This window comes from Varroa jacobsoni, unplaced genomic scaffold, assembly GCF_002532875.2.
Source record: "Varroa jacobsoni isolate VJ856 unplaced genomic scaffold, vjacob_1.0 scaffold_275, whole genome shotgun sequence".
In the NCBI taxonomy this organism is placed as follows: domain Eukaryota; kingdom Metazoa; phylum Arthropoda; class Arachnida; order Mesostigmata; family Varroidae; genus Varroa; species Varroa jacobsoni.
In genome coordinates this window covers 264,458-279,777 of record NW_019213177.1, presented here as the reverse complement: position 1 = coordinate 279,777, position 15,320 = coordinate 264,458, and the positions used below count along the sequence as shown (strand labels likewise).

General features: G+C 39.3%; 1 protein-coding gene across 2 annotated transcripts; it reads left to right on the top strand.

The window, feature by feature from the left end:
• Positions 1-3,429: 3,429 nt before the first annotated feature.
• Positions 3,430-14,120, top strand: LOC111258908 (uncharacterized; the record flags this gene model as incomplete). Of its 2 annotated transcripts, XM_022830473.1 has the most annotated exon segments (6): positions 3,430-3,612; positions 4,065-4,137; positions 5,700-5,772; positions 7,761-7,951; positions 8,307-8,593; positions 9,525-14,120. In XM_022830473.1, coding segments are annotated over 6 exon segments (1,017 nt in total). In that variant the 3' UTR covers positions 9,829-14,120.
• Between the last annotated feature and the right edge of the window lie 1,200 nt (positions 14,121-15,320).

The window sequence follows — 15,320 nt, the reverse complement described above, 5'->3', positions numbered from 1 at the left end:
AGCGATTGTGGCTGGTAGGTAGGTAGGTAGGTAGGTACGTTTGTCAAGTTAGACGATAACTTAACTGATTATCGCTGTTCTTCTTAAGCGTGCGCTGCGCTTAGTTTTAAGAAGAAAGTCATTTTCGGCTACACGGGATCTTCGAAATTTGGAGTGGAATTGATATTGCTTTTTCATAAGCTGTATCTATTATCAATAACTCTATATAAAAAGAACGTGGATGCATTTTTTTTTCTGTTCTCCTTTTGTAACCAATTCGCTCATGAGATGCCTATTAACTGCCATTCGCTCAGATCGTCACTTCCACCGGAACTACGAAATGCTTACAAATCGCAAGAATCTTTTTACTGTAATCGTTAATCCAATGTCGCTTCGTCGACAGATGTCTTGTTAAGATCCCCTTCAAGCACGCCACCAACAGATAATCCCAGTGAATCTTAATTTGAACAAAGCAGAGAAAATTCAAGAAGGCATAGATGTTAGAAAAATGCTGATTGCCCATTGATGTTATGATCAGCAACGACATGGGCACCTTATAGGCTTATAATAGTTAGGTCTATTGTTATTCATTGATGGGCAAAACCTTGGATATCCTTTTCTACCTTTCGAAAACGACTTTTCTGTGTTGGTCATAATAAGCCCAAGAAAAACTGGCTTTCTTTCAATATCGAGAACAGCGGATCGACGCACATACGCTAAAACAAAGAACCTCCAACAAATATTCTAATTTACCCCATATTAATGCAGTTGGACAGTTTGAAGTCTAAAGATGACGATGACTCGAGCTCCCTTTCACAAATTGCATTGCGTCTCGGTGTTTTAGTCGATAGGACCCGAATGCTTGAGACCGCTGCAGCTTTGGGTGTAGCCTTATCAGTACAAGCTGTTACTGCTAATAGTCGAAAGAGCTCGTCTTAGCCCACTTTTATGTAAAATATATCAAGTTGTCCATGCAAGCTTGTTTCGATGCTAGCACGAGATGCAGGATAAGCTTAGAACACTTACCAGGAGGTAATGATGGTGTATTGCCAGTACTGATAGTGATAATTGTAATACAAGAATCTGCCCGTTTCGCAATACAGCAAGTCCAAATGTTTGTCACCAACAAATACAAGTTTCCTTAGATGGAAATCAAATAGATCACTTTGATGAACTCCATGGGGAATCCATCGAGGCATTATTAGGACAAATTATATTACCAGTTTTTTTATTATCCATAGTCAGATTTTGTTATCTTCATGGGACAGATGTGCTTCGGCAACAGCCTGAACCTTCTTAGCCCATATAGCTTCGAATTGCTTTGCGTTACTATAATAAAATGAATAAAAACCGACCTATGGTCGCGTGTACTAGATTTATTTGTATATCCTCGAAAAATTAACAAAAATAATGTACTAAATTGTTGTAGGAGGTAAAGTGCGCCTATATATTGTAAATGCGATGTATGCGCTATATATTGCCAATGCTATATAATCATATATACGCTTTCGGCCTGTGTTGTTCTATATCAGAGGCGCGAGTGCTTTTTTTTGTTGTTACCTGGAGGGCACATAAAAGCGTGCAGAGTCACAGAGCGATCGATGCACGTTAAGCGATGCCAGCTTCTCACTCAGCTCATAGCGCTATTATTTTTTACGCGGTCGGTAAAGGCTTTCTTGAACGTCCGAACGACAATAGAAGAAAAGAGCTGGTCCCTGCGCGTTTCGATTTTTGGTTAGAAAAGATTGAGGAAAACGCTTTGATGAAAGGCTATTGGTCTTTCACTTATATCGGGAACGTTCGAGCGGAAATATTATGCACGAACAGGACGTTAGTCAATATAAAAAACAATGAAACCAATCGTAAAACTCACATTATTCGTTCCACATCATCCTATTCATTAACATTTTCTATTTTTTCTACTTAATGGACTAGTCGTGTGGTGACAGATACTAAATGGGGTAGTTACAACGCACTCTGCCTTTATCTACGTTCTGTATTTCTAAGAAGGTACATGCGAGGAGCAGTATTAGTTGCTCGTCTAAGAAGTTTAAACCCTTCCGCGGTGGAACGTTCGTCTAATAAGAAGATTATTTTTGGACAAACAAACGCGTATCGTTCTGGTGTTTTGTAATAAATCACCTGATAGATTTTTCTTATCACCTAATAGAATGATGCCACGATTGACATTACACATACCAGTTGAAATTAGGTACGTGTCAGCTAGCAGCAACTGGATTAATCCCAAAATTTGCTCTAAAAAGATTGTCAAAATTCGTCAAAAAAAAAGTGACAAAATTAGCTTTTATCATCTTATTTATGGTATAGGTGCCGAAGACCCTGCATTCGATGACGGATGTAAATCTTCATTTTGCAACGTATACAAGCCTTATTGATGCTCAATAAATACGTTTAGTGGTTGAGAACTAAATTTTGTAAGTTGTCATTGGATTAATCCTTCCTAGTGTGTGAAATTTGTGGATTCAAGCATCTAACGAATGGCATATGGAGCATTCGGTCTTCAAAGTTTTCAGAAAAGCAAAATAACTTATAGTACGCTTTTTTAAAATGTTTTTTCGTGCGGACTATAAGCAACGTCTTCATTGATATATTTTTGCGCAGGGTGTTAGCACCGAGAGTTAGCTCATACCCGTCAAGAATTAAGCGTACTTAGAAAAGTTGCATTGATCTTTTGAGGCAAATATTAAACGTATATTTACTTCTCGAACGTCGTTAACCGACGCGGGTTATGCGAAGCTTAGAATGTTTGTACTGTTTACCTTATCCACGTGACATGGTCTGTGGCGTAGGACAATACAGTGTTGACGTATTTTTCGGTTCACGCCAGGCCTTTCGAAACAGTGGACAAGACAAACTTAAAATTGCTTTCGGGGAAGGAAAGGAGGGTGATGTGGTAAGCAAAAGACGATAGAGATGCACACACTCTGGCGTCCTTGCATCCTTGGATGCAAGGACGCCTCTGAGAGGAGACGCCCCTTTAACAACTGGTGAAGGAGTTTGTGCGAATGAATTGGTGCATCAGTAACAAAGCAGAAAAAATTATTAAAGAAAGAGTAACGGAATACGTGAAGTGCGATTAAAAGCGTCGCATGGAATGGGGGATGGAACGACAGGCTAAAACAGAAAAAAATCGGACTCCTAAAGATCGTTACCTAGGTGGACCTGATAGAAAGTCATTTAAAATTTTAAATTATCATTACGTTTCTTGAGCAAAAGCTTTATTAACTCTACTTTCTTTATGTCGTTACTCGATATTCGTGATCTTTGATTCTTTTTCCATGCTAGACAGCAGAGAAGCAAATCTATCTATAATTAGGATAGTCTAGCTTATTGCTATTCCCTATATCAGTATTTATAACTAAAACTATTAAGTCATGTATTACTTTTTTTTTTTTTTTTTTGTTGTTTTCGATGTAACTTGTCCCACAGGAGCTGAACTATTTAAATCTAGGTACTGGTTCTCGGTCATGGTTTGAAATAAACGGGTTGGGCTGTAAAGCTATGTTTGAAGCGAATACCCCGGATGAATTGGCAGGTTTCACTAAACCAGCCTCCGTCGATGGGTGTCTCGTTGAGTACTATTATGTGGAAAGCGCACAAGCTGCCATTCAGGTACGTTTCAACTGTGGGCAATACGCTTCCCCATTATGATAAGAATTACTATAAAAATTATATTTATCGTTTAGCAGCCGATATTGGACCTCTAGTAGAAATGTTTGTACGTCAACTGAATGCATAAATACCAAAAACGAACCTGATGAATACTTGGGTAAAATACAACCTCTGGCCTTTATCGACCTTTAGTGAAGTAACGCGATCGAAAACAAATTCAGATAAGTAGTGCTAGGCCACAGCGAATCGTGACAAAGACCGCTATCGGAACCCGCAAGCTCTAGCATAGCGTCTTCAAAATGATCAGGTTCTTCATAGAAAGACAGTAATGTAAATAATGTTAACTGTTTAGTTTAACAAGGCAAAGACTCACGGAACAGCGGTAGATTGATAAATTTATAGCTAATAACGATTGTTCTAATAGTAAGTTCTTACTCCTTCGTTTGTTTTAGATGTTTTTGGGTCTTCTTGCGATTATTGGCGGATCCTTTGTCATCTACAATTATACCCAGGAGGATCCATCGTGTAAGTGCATTTATCATTTTTTTTTTTTCATTCAAAATGTAAATTTAAGATAAATAACCACATAAAACTGATTAATTAAGCGTTAAGGTACTGGTAAGAATAAACAAACGATAAGGTATTTTCTGAATTGATTATTATATTTGCAGAAATAGCCATAAATCAGGTTCACTATGCGTATGATTAAAAAAAAGGAGCGAACGGCGTGCCTTTTAGTACAGTGCCCTCAGCGCACGTTCCCACTATCTAGATACAGCTCACTTTAAGTATCATCAAAAACTTTAAAATATTCTTGGAAAAGCTAATAAATCAAAGTGCCAGAAACGTAAACACACACGTACTTCAACCGAGAATCTTGAAGGCGTAGAAGACATTACATATAACTAGTTTCTAGCACCGTTTACCATCATGGCAACGTTCAGCGACCATTGCGCCCTACCACATGACTGTATTTCGAACGCTGAGAGCGAATAGTTGGCCATCACTCTGCAGTCTGGCATCTACTTTTTTCTTGGTCCTTTGCCCAGACGAGGAGCTTGGCGCACTAGCCGGCTCTACAGCAGCTGCATAAGTGTGGCACGAAGCTTTCAGGACAACGTCACGTCAAACGTTATATTAAGCGGGTGCAGTTCTGCTTGTCGATGATGTAAACGAATCTGCACGCTCTATGGTATGATTAGCTTGGATTGTGGGTGACTTCATAGTTATTTATTTTTATAGCCCTGTCGAGTTGCGAGAATAAAGTCTGATCTGTATAGTCTGACGAGTGAAATTCTCTTGCCAACGGTTTTAGTTGTGGTAACGGTATGGGCTGTTCTGGGAGTTACGTTTGTTGCGTGATTCAGATCTCAGCCGCTGGGCTGAGTTCAGCCAGACTACGAGAAAATAACAATCGAGCATCCTTTGACAATTCAAAACTCCTAGTGCTAATACTCGAAACCCAGAAAAGTGTTTTTGTACTCCACATGATTGGGAAGCCTTAATAGGTATCAGAAGGTGTGCACATCGAAACTTACATAGGCACATCAAAGCCTAATTGTCGCCCGCAATTAATTGACGCAATAGAGTAATAGTAACTAATTTTAAAACGCTAAAAAAGAGTACAACAACATATTTCCTTTTCAGCCAACTTTAATACCGTTTATTAAGTCTATTTAGTTTACACAAGGAGATTCTTTTGATTGACCTAGAGTTTTTTTTAATGACGCCGGAAATCGATGGTCTGCGACAGTGAGCCTCTGTAGATATGCACACCTGTACGATGAACATTTCATATATCTTGCTTAAACCAATATGGAGGCTGGAGAGAGTCAGCTCACGTAGCACCTTTGAGAGCTGCCTGTTTTCGTCCAACCTTCTTTGTACACGTATAAAATCAAGAATACGTTATATGTGCTCAATGAAGTGCTCGTATGAATCTACTCCGAGTATTGTAACAGAGTTTTGCCATTACCGTACGGCCACATCATATCAGTGATAGGCTTCTCTATGCTAATAGAAACACCGATTTGTGTAATTTAACGCTGCGGATATTCCATCTGGATTCGGAAACTACCGTGTGTTAGTCGACTTCATCGGAGGCTTCGATTCATACAACGTATATATTACACCTCCACCAAAAACTCCTCATACGCTACAGTAAGATTTGATTACCTAGCTGATTCAGGCCAAATTTTCACCAGATTAGGTACTGCACGAAGGTAACGCGCAAATTGATCGTAATAAACAACATCGTTAACGACAGTCGCAGTCTCTTCTTATCGCCTTTACTGCCACCCTTCATGTTAAGTTTGATCTGCGACAACTTTCGCATTTGAAGTAAGACGTTTCAGCTTCACCAATTTAAATAATATAGCCCTTTTGCCGTCGTCATATTAGATCAGTATTTTGCATCGTACATCTTAAGCTGGTCTTCGTGTTTTGAAAGAACCGCTGCTGTTATAATGATGATCGGGAATGGCGTACAATCGATGCATGTTTCTAATATTTGTCATACGATTCCTCCAAAGAAATAACTAAATTGAATGTTTTGAGTTCTTCGTCGGCTGTACATTGCTTCAAATGGCTGGCTCTCAGGGCGAAACGAAGCGCGCCTTCTAACCTAGGCCACCACGTGTTCGGAGAAAGAAGGCTGGTCGGCTTTAGGCGAACTTGTTTTTACATTGTTCTGAACTAGATGTTGTGATAGTGTGCGATAATATAGTATGCCTGCACATTTATTGTTTCCAGCCCGATTTTTCTATAGTGATTTACGAATGCCTGCTATGTACTAAAAGCCTATTCACTGATTAGTTATTTAGTAGCGTTCCAAAGAATACGAATTGTGTGCTTCGACATCTATTGTTAAGAACGACCTGCGTACAGTTACCCATATTGTGTAACCTGTTGCGATGCATATGTTAAACGCTCGTAACTTCAGAAAGCCTGGACGATACTAAGTTGAGGCGAGACTGTCGTCACTGTTCAGGGTATTGAACGTTTTTTTTTTTAATTTTTTTCACGTATTTTCTTGGAAGGAAAGATAATGGACCTTATTGTTTTCACTTGTATGGATAGAGAATGTATTCTCGGGCGATTATGGTCCATTTGATGCCGGTATTGTTTGTACGATGGGTCAATGTGTTTAGAAGCTGACAGCCAACTCTGTTGATGGGGAGTTGTAGCGCTTCTTTTTTCTGCTTGTCTTTGTATCGATAGCCGCTGACACCTGCTCGTTCTTAAACAAACGGAGAAACGCCCTGAATACGAAGGATCAAAAAGTGCTTTCCTTATTCCCTTTCGTTCTGTACCTCTTCCTGTCCTACCCCCTGACTTGCGCAACTTCCTCGTCGTCAACGTTGTATGCGACGTAATTTTTACTCACTCGGTTCGACATATTTTTAGACTGAACACTGCGACGCTAGCGATGATACAGTATCGTTTCAGCTATTCCACCAGGGTATTGGCGGACAACTATTTGAGCATTGACACTCATCTTAGATCTGTTCCTTCACCTATTGAATTTTCTGCTTTTGCTGTCAAAAATTAAATCGAATAGCTTTTCTAGGTTGACTTTTGCAGCTCCTTTATGTAACGATTCATGCTGTAACAAAATAAAGCAACGATAAATGTTTAAGTCATCTATAGACGTAAAGCACTTGGCAGTGAAAGGTAAAGGAGTCGTAAATAGAGCCCGGATACGGTTTTCTGATGCTCAGCAAAGATATCAAAGTAATCCTTCGTTTGTATTGTTTTTCCTTCAGGACAATCTATCTTTCCTTAGATGTTTTAAAAACGTATTCACTTACAAGAAAGCGGACTTTGATCGAGCTTTCACGCATCCTGAATCTGTTCTAGTTGCTTGTGCTGCGTGTGGGTCGTTCGCTATGCGTACACGGATATAGAAAAGAAAAGCATCTCTTTTCTACATCACGATACGCAACGAGACTTTTCACTTCTGATTATTGTGGCTGCTTGCGTCACCTACAAAATTGCTAAAGAGTGTGAAGCTTATTGCTGCTTGCCTGTTCGCTGTTGAACGCCTCTGTTACCTCTTAAATCTCCTTAATAACATTAACTACTATTACCGCTGCTAATTGTTGTTGGTATCTGTTGTAATGTGCGCGCGTGTTTGAATTGCAAATCAGCCGCGAGAAGAAAGATGGCGGCTTGGGCTGCTCTCGACCCCCTTCATCGATCGACGGCATCCCTACCGTATAGCATCGAGTACCACCATGTCGGTCACCCGCTGGCTACCGCGCATAGCCAGAGTACAACGTTCCACAAGTTCAACTCTAGCACGCTTGGATCTTCATCCGCGAACAGTTCACAAAGAAGAGTAAGTCATTTCTTCAAGAATCGTGCCATCAGGCCCAACTGAGAAAAACTCACTTAAATCACTTAAAAAGATGTTATACCTGCACGATTAAAAAGGGGGCAGCTGTGATCGTCAAATCAAAACTACAAATCGAACCAGTGGCACGTCAGTTCTAAACAGATTAACCGGTTTGCAATAAACAGAGAAGCATGACTATGATTCTGATGAGCACTGTATGAGGTAGCGTTGACGGTAGCGCCAGGAATTTTGGTGAGCCTAGTAAAACGTGTCACCTAGGCAAAATGAACGTGTTACAAACAATCACGAATCGTTCTTTCTCTTTTGATTCTGCTTTGCGTTGTGCTGTGTGTCTCAGAAGAGGCGCAGCATACGCTCAAACCGCTCCGGCGGGGGTGGCCATCGTGCGTCGTATCAGAATCCAGTAACACGCCTTATCGATCGATACGTGGACACCTCCTCACAGGATTCATACAACCATTTGGCAGAGTACCTCAAAACAACATCTCCAGCAATCGAAAACTCACATGGACAGTCGTCTGGGTCTATTCCGTTGAGCGTTGGCACCTCCAACGGCGTACACGGCCCAAATATTCAAGGGATTTCTTATCACGGGGGCCAAGTTAATCAGGCTTACGAAAATAGGTTTGTTATAGATAATATAATATGTGTATTTGTGAAAATCGTAGTAGCTCGACAATTCGACTATGACCTAGACAAATAGAATTTAAAACATTGGGGTCGACTTTCGATCCTATTACAATTTCAAATAGAACTGGAATGCCCAAATCAAATTTTCCAACTTATTAGAATATTTTAGCGTACTTAATTAGCAGGGGGCCCAACCATTCGAAAAGTTTCTTTCTCGGGGCTCCGATTGATTCGGAGATGTTCGGACAGTTACGCAACCCTCTACGATAGTTAGCAATTTCGAGCTAAAATATCTGCGCAATATCTTCTCCTTAGCCTTCGCAAATGAAAAAAAAATATATATGTATGTATACACTTGTTATATATATAATACCGCGTGTAACAAAATAATAAAGGATGAGAAATCGTCTACAGAAATTATTTTAAGGGAAATCAAAATTTAGAGAGAAATTATAAAGGTCTGGAAGGAGTCTGGATGAGGTCTACAATCCTCCAAGCTAATTCTGTACGTATTTACAAATGAAAGAAGAAACATTAAACAGAAAGTTACCTTCCCACTAGTTTTTGATTTCCCTAATGTTCCTGCTTGTCTCTGCGTAACTTTCCGAACATCTTGCGTCTGTATTTGTGGGAAATGTGTATAAGTTTGCTATCTTTGTCCATCATATGCATGCGTTGATGTTCTCTACGATGTCATTCATTGCACAAGCTGTGATACTTTATTTGTAGCTGGCCTTATACATGCTTCTGCATATTCCCCTATAGCCAATGGCAGTTATATGTTGCATTTCTGAATAATTTGCTAATGTACAGCAGGTTCACATTGTAAAGCAAACTAGAAATTCAAAATCATTTCCTAGTTACTTTCATCTTATTCACTAACCTTTATCACTTTTCGTCTTCCGAAATCGACTGACATTCTCAGGTACAGCATTGCGTCCAGTGGCACCTACGGCGTTGTGGACGCCGGCCCCAGCCCCCCCTACACCCCATCATACAACCCTCATCATGTTCAGTCTCCTCACGCACAAACAGTGTCAACCAACAGCTCCAGCAACAACATCAACACCAACAGTCAAGGCATTACTAACCACAACAAGAACACATCATCACCAGCGGCTGGTCAACAACAGCATCATTATCACGGAGAAGTCGCAACGTTGGGTAGCCATCTTCAGCACCTGAATCTATCGCACCCTCCGGCCAGAAACGTTGAAACCAACATGTGAATATTATTTTTACTATTACTGAATGCATATTGGAGTGGGTTGATGACGGCGTTTGTACACAGACTAGTGTTAATAACCCAGTGGTATACTAAATGAAGTGATCCTTTTTATTCTAATGCTTTTGCCATTTTGATTCTGTGCGTAATGCGAAAACAAACGAATCGGTAAGGTCTCTCGAAGGAAAATAGACACACGTATTTTCCGTGTAGTAGACAATACCTATACGAATGAACGGAGGTAATTAGGCTTTAACTTGTCGCCGGCCTCCAGGCTACCGTTTAATAACCGACAAACAAAGCAATAAGTCTTCGAAATGCCCTAAGGCCTACTATAACGACGAGTGATGGTAGTTCCGCTATGTTCAACGCCTAAAGTAATAATCTAGTTAGATTGGTCTGTACCCATTACTACTACGTTGAGAAAACCCTTAATTTATATTCTTGTTGGAAAGGCAGAGCCTTTAATGAACCTGATCTCCCTTGTGTCCGTATTAAAGTCATCTGTTGGTTATATTCAATTGTGTGCATATTTAGTATTACTAATTTTCAGCGTATATTATATGCAATCATTATCATTGCGTGAAGCATAGTGAGTAGGATGGTCGCGTCATCCCCCGGATGTGTCCAGAGAACTGTGAGGTCCCCCAAGGCACCTGGCTAATTGCCACGGTGAACGAGTGGTGATTATTCGTACGATAGCTGCGTACCTTCTACTGTTTCTAGACAGGTTTATACAGATGTTCTGAAAATACGGCCAACGACATCGTACCCATTTTTAGGAAAAGAAGTATGTGTATTCGCGTACCGTAAAAGGTTTTAAGCACGATTTTATCTTTGGAACTACTCAGATTCGGGGTGCCTCTTACGGCTCCGTTCAGACAGTTCTAATACTCACATAGCAATAACGGCAATCAAAATAATTATTTTAAAAATAGTTACTATTTGCTGTTTGGGTGATTTCATTATATTTGACAAGCGTCGCATCGTCTCATGAACATACCCGTTCACTTTAGGCCTTTTCCAAAAATGGAAAATTATTTCAAGCTGTTCATCTTGATTTGGGTCGACACGCTCGAGCATAGGGTATAGTCATGCTTCAAATGTATATGCATATTCACAATATGTAAATTTATAGCTAATTGATATAGTACTTACATTCAACTTATAGATGGGCGTACTTATTGACCCGGTCTTCGTGATGATGCTTAGACCAGACTTACGAAAAAACGCGGATTAGCTCTTAGCCATGGGCATCTTCATGATCGTCTGCCCGCTAATTGCCGTACATTGTCCAACTGGTGACAAAACTATATAGCATAACGGCATTGGGCTGAGATGCGAAATGATTCTATGAGATCGTGCACGCGCGAAATGAGGTAAACGTTTTCTTTACCCTTTTAGAGTCGACTCATTTAGGAACGTCTTAAAATAAAACCCGTCCGCGTATTAATGATACGCAATAGACCGTTTTGTTCGATCGCGCTGAAAGTCAAGATGTTTATCAAATCGATAGATTTTTTAAGTACATTTTAGATAAGAACACCTTTGTCTCCAAAGTCAGTGAAACCTGTCAAATAATACTTACCGTTCGTACATTCAGCGGTAGACGCCGTTGCTTCGCTCAGACTCTCAACGCCGGTAACTAAATACCTCATTGTAATGTTGCTACGAATTCCAGTTTTAACTATATTAAAATAGGACATTCATACGGTACTGTGGGTCTTCATCGAAATATCGAGCCTCCTTGTTATTAATGGATTAGTTAAACCGTAACCGATTTTTGTCTCGGGCTGATAGGGAACTAGTTAGTGAAGGAAATTTTGTTTATCCTCATTTTGTTGTTGTTGTTGTTGTTGTTGTTGTTATCACCAACATTGAGCGCACTTCATGAGTCGGCGACAAACTAACAAGCTACACAGTAAAAAAACATCGACCTTAGAATCGAACGCTGCCATAGTCCTGCGTCTCAATGACGATATTATTATTATAATCAAATAATCATGGATGATGCGCCGACTTGTTAAATAGGTGAAGACACAACGCTGTAGGCAACAAGAGATGGCGCAACTGCAGGGAAAGTGTGTCCTTTAAGCCACTAGTAAAAGCGAGCATTCTCGTTATCGAGATCAGATCGAAGAGCATTTCGGTCTCGAGCTAACTATTAGCTAATATACAGTAACTAACACGCGACATTGACAAGATGTCCTCAAGCCGGCACAAACGTGGCAAACGCGTTGTCCTTTAAATAACTGTCGCAATAAAAACAGGTCATATAATTAATTGTCTAGAGCACGAGCCGACGCAGATCGCAATGCTAGGTGGGACTGCAAACGATTGTAGGGGAGACGAAGATAACGAAAATGCATGCATCTATATATATATATATATATATATAAATGTGTAACTACGGTAATGCGGCAGGAGGTAAAAGTTGCAATAAGCTTCATACTAATTCGGGAAAATAATGATGGCACTCACTTGAAGTAGAAACAGAAGATTATGTTAGTGAAGTGATAAACGATGTAATCTATTATAGACAAACGAGAGAACGTGAGATGTGTCACTGCCGGAAATCTTACAACGGTTGGGTGAGCGAGAGTCGAAATCAATCTTGCACTCATCATGGAGCTTTGGTTCGCTCTGCTGATATTTCTATTATCAAATCAGTATCTTATCGATTGAACCTTGTCCTATACAGATAGCTTCTGTATAGTAACGTATAACGCCATACTGAATCGTCTGGAATGAAAAAGCTAGTCTATTGTACTATCAGTAGGAAAAAGTCGCAGCTTAATTCTGCTCACCCTCCGCGTTACTGTATATAGTACATAATCTCTGCTCAAATGAATAACGACAGTAAAATATTAAATACAAAAATAATAACATTAATGATGTCGATAGAAGCGTCTCCTATGGAGCAGCTATAGCGGTCAGCTGTTCTAAGAAGCTGTAACGAAAAAAAAATGACAGTTTTCGACAAAATTTCAAGCAAAGCGTACATAATTCTTATGATCTCATTTAAGTTTAATCACTACATCTTTCGCTAATAAAAGCCCGGTTGAAAACTGTTAATTGACGGCCTAGATATTTCTCAATAACCCAAATGTTGCGTCCTGAGCACCTAGAAACGATTTCGAACGTTTGCCCTTCTACGGTAATTGATCAACTTAATTAGCGACAGAACTAAGCTAGTGATTGATAACTGGTCGAAACAGCATATGTTGTATATAGCCGAGTATATTTTAGGGTGTTTCCGCTTTATTGAAAATTCTTAAATGTTATTTCAGACGCACGCTTATACTTGTGTTTCCGACAACAACAACAATCGTTGGAAGTTTCTCCGTTTCGCTTCATGTTTATACGTATTATTTTAGCCCTAGTGATAAGTAGCGTATGTGTTTTACAGTTTATTCCCCATTGCTCCTAAAATTCCCTCCTCTATAATGAGGTACAGCGAACCTGGAGAATATTAGTTGATGGTAATCAATTATATTGGTTATAATCCATCTAAATAATAGTGCAGAAGTAGATCAAGATGGATGAACGATAAGCTGTACGTATTTCAAAATGCGCGCCATAAATACTGATAGAAGATGGCGAGGTTTTGGTAGGCGCAGTAATTAGAAACGCATTAAATAGCATATATATGATCTTGAATTTAAACAAGAAATTATCACGTAAAATTGTATACGATGAAGTCAGCATGCGCAAGTGTTACAAACGCTCGATTTGTTGCAGTATGCTTTTGTCAGATAGAGTCTAAAACCTAAACGCTTGTTGCCTAAATGCATACTTACATTAAGAAATCCAAATAATAACAAATATTATATGATAAAGAAGAATTCAGACAGATAGAAAAAAAAATCCAAGTAAATTGATCACGGTCTTAGCGAAACAGCGATGACAAGATTATTACTAAAAACATTAAAACTAGTACTAAACGTAAAGAATAGAGAGAGATATTCGTTGCAAAAAATGGGAAAAACTCATATATAGTGGTGCAACCAAGGGTGGAGAGTTGCAAACAAGCTGGTTATATATATATATCTAGAATCTATCAGATCGTTAAGCCAGAGACAAACTGACAAACAACAATCCAAACGAAAGTTATACAAAAGTGCTTTTACATTTGTCATTATTACTAAATAAAGAACAATAAATAATAATTAGTATAATTATTATCGCTACAAACGACAATTGTCAACTACTGAATAAGCAATCATTTTTTAATAAGAATATGCATGGTTACATGAAAATGTATCAAAGTGACATAAAATTTCCTAGCTTTTATAACATCGTTCTGGTATTCATTCAAGTCAATTGTTTGTTTTTATCTTATTATTATTACAAAACTTATCTATAATTAAAGCAAATGTCCACATCTCTGAGGTGAAAGGCAGGATGCGATCGTGTGGTCTAACCAAACGCTGTTACTTTCTCGCTGTTTTTTTTTTTCGATCTGCATATATAATTTGAACTGAAACGTAAAATTTAAACTGCCCTACACGATTACTGCTATTATATTATTACATATAACCATTATGTGACAATTACAATGGCGATTTTTAGTTTTAAAAACGTGAGTAAAAATGTTTACTTCTCCAAATATCGATGATGATGGAGCAGTTTGACACGTCTGTAGTTTAGATGTCTACATAGTGTTCCCGTATTACTCATCCTACCATCAAACGTTTCCTTCTTCTTATTCGCTATACTTTGCATCCTGGTTATTTGTGATATTTGAAGTCATTATAAATCTACCAGAGAACTTCATTAAGAACTCTGCAAACCGTTTAAGCAGCCTACGCTTACAATTAGCTCTTATAGATTCCCATAATCAGTGCAAAACTTGCAACCTTGTAGTGAGGGTGTAAGTGAGCACGACGTCTATTGACTGGTAGAATAAACCCCATAATTTTGCCGTCATCTAGAAGCATATTATAAACATTTAATCTCGGCATATCCTTATTAAAAGTTTGCAGCCATGGAATAATTTTAAATTAGAAAGAAGGCTTAATAAGCGATTCCCATTAAAATCGAAGACTTAAAACGTTCTCCAAATGATTTCCTTGGCCGTAGGGTTCTTCGTAAAAAAAAATTCAGAAATCAGCTTTTTAACTGTCGTCCTAAAAAAAAGTTCATCTAAATTGAAAAATCCCTTAAATCGTGTGCCTGAATGCATTATTCTTCTAGAACAGCAGAAAAATATTGCTTACTCATCCTGTCAGGGCCTTGTTAAGAAACCTACTTCTCACCGTAAGGCAAGTTGTGCTGTTAAGAAGATTGGAAGATTCCTCTTCCACTCTCCTGGTCGCCCGCCCGCTCACTCCTTGCTCATCACGAAATGTCGTGAAGAATGCATTCATCCAGCGCGTTCGCCACACCCACGTCCCCCCACATTCAACAGTCATGCGTTCATTCGGTAGCGGCGGCGGCGGCCGCGGCGCCGCGGCCGCCGCCTTCACTTGTGGAGTGGCTACAGCCATAACATAA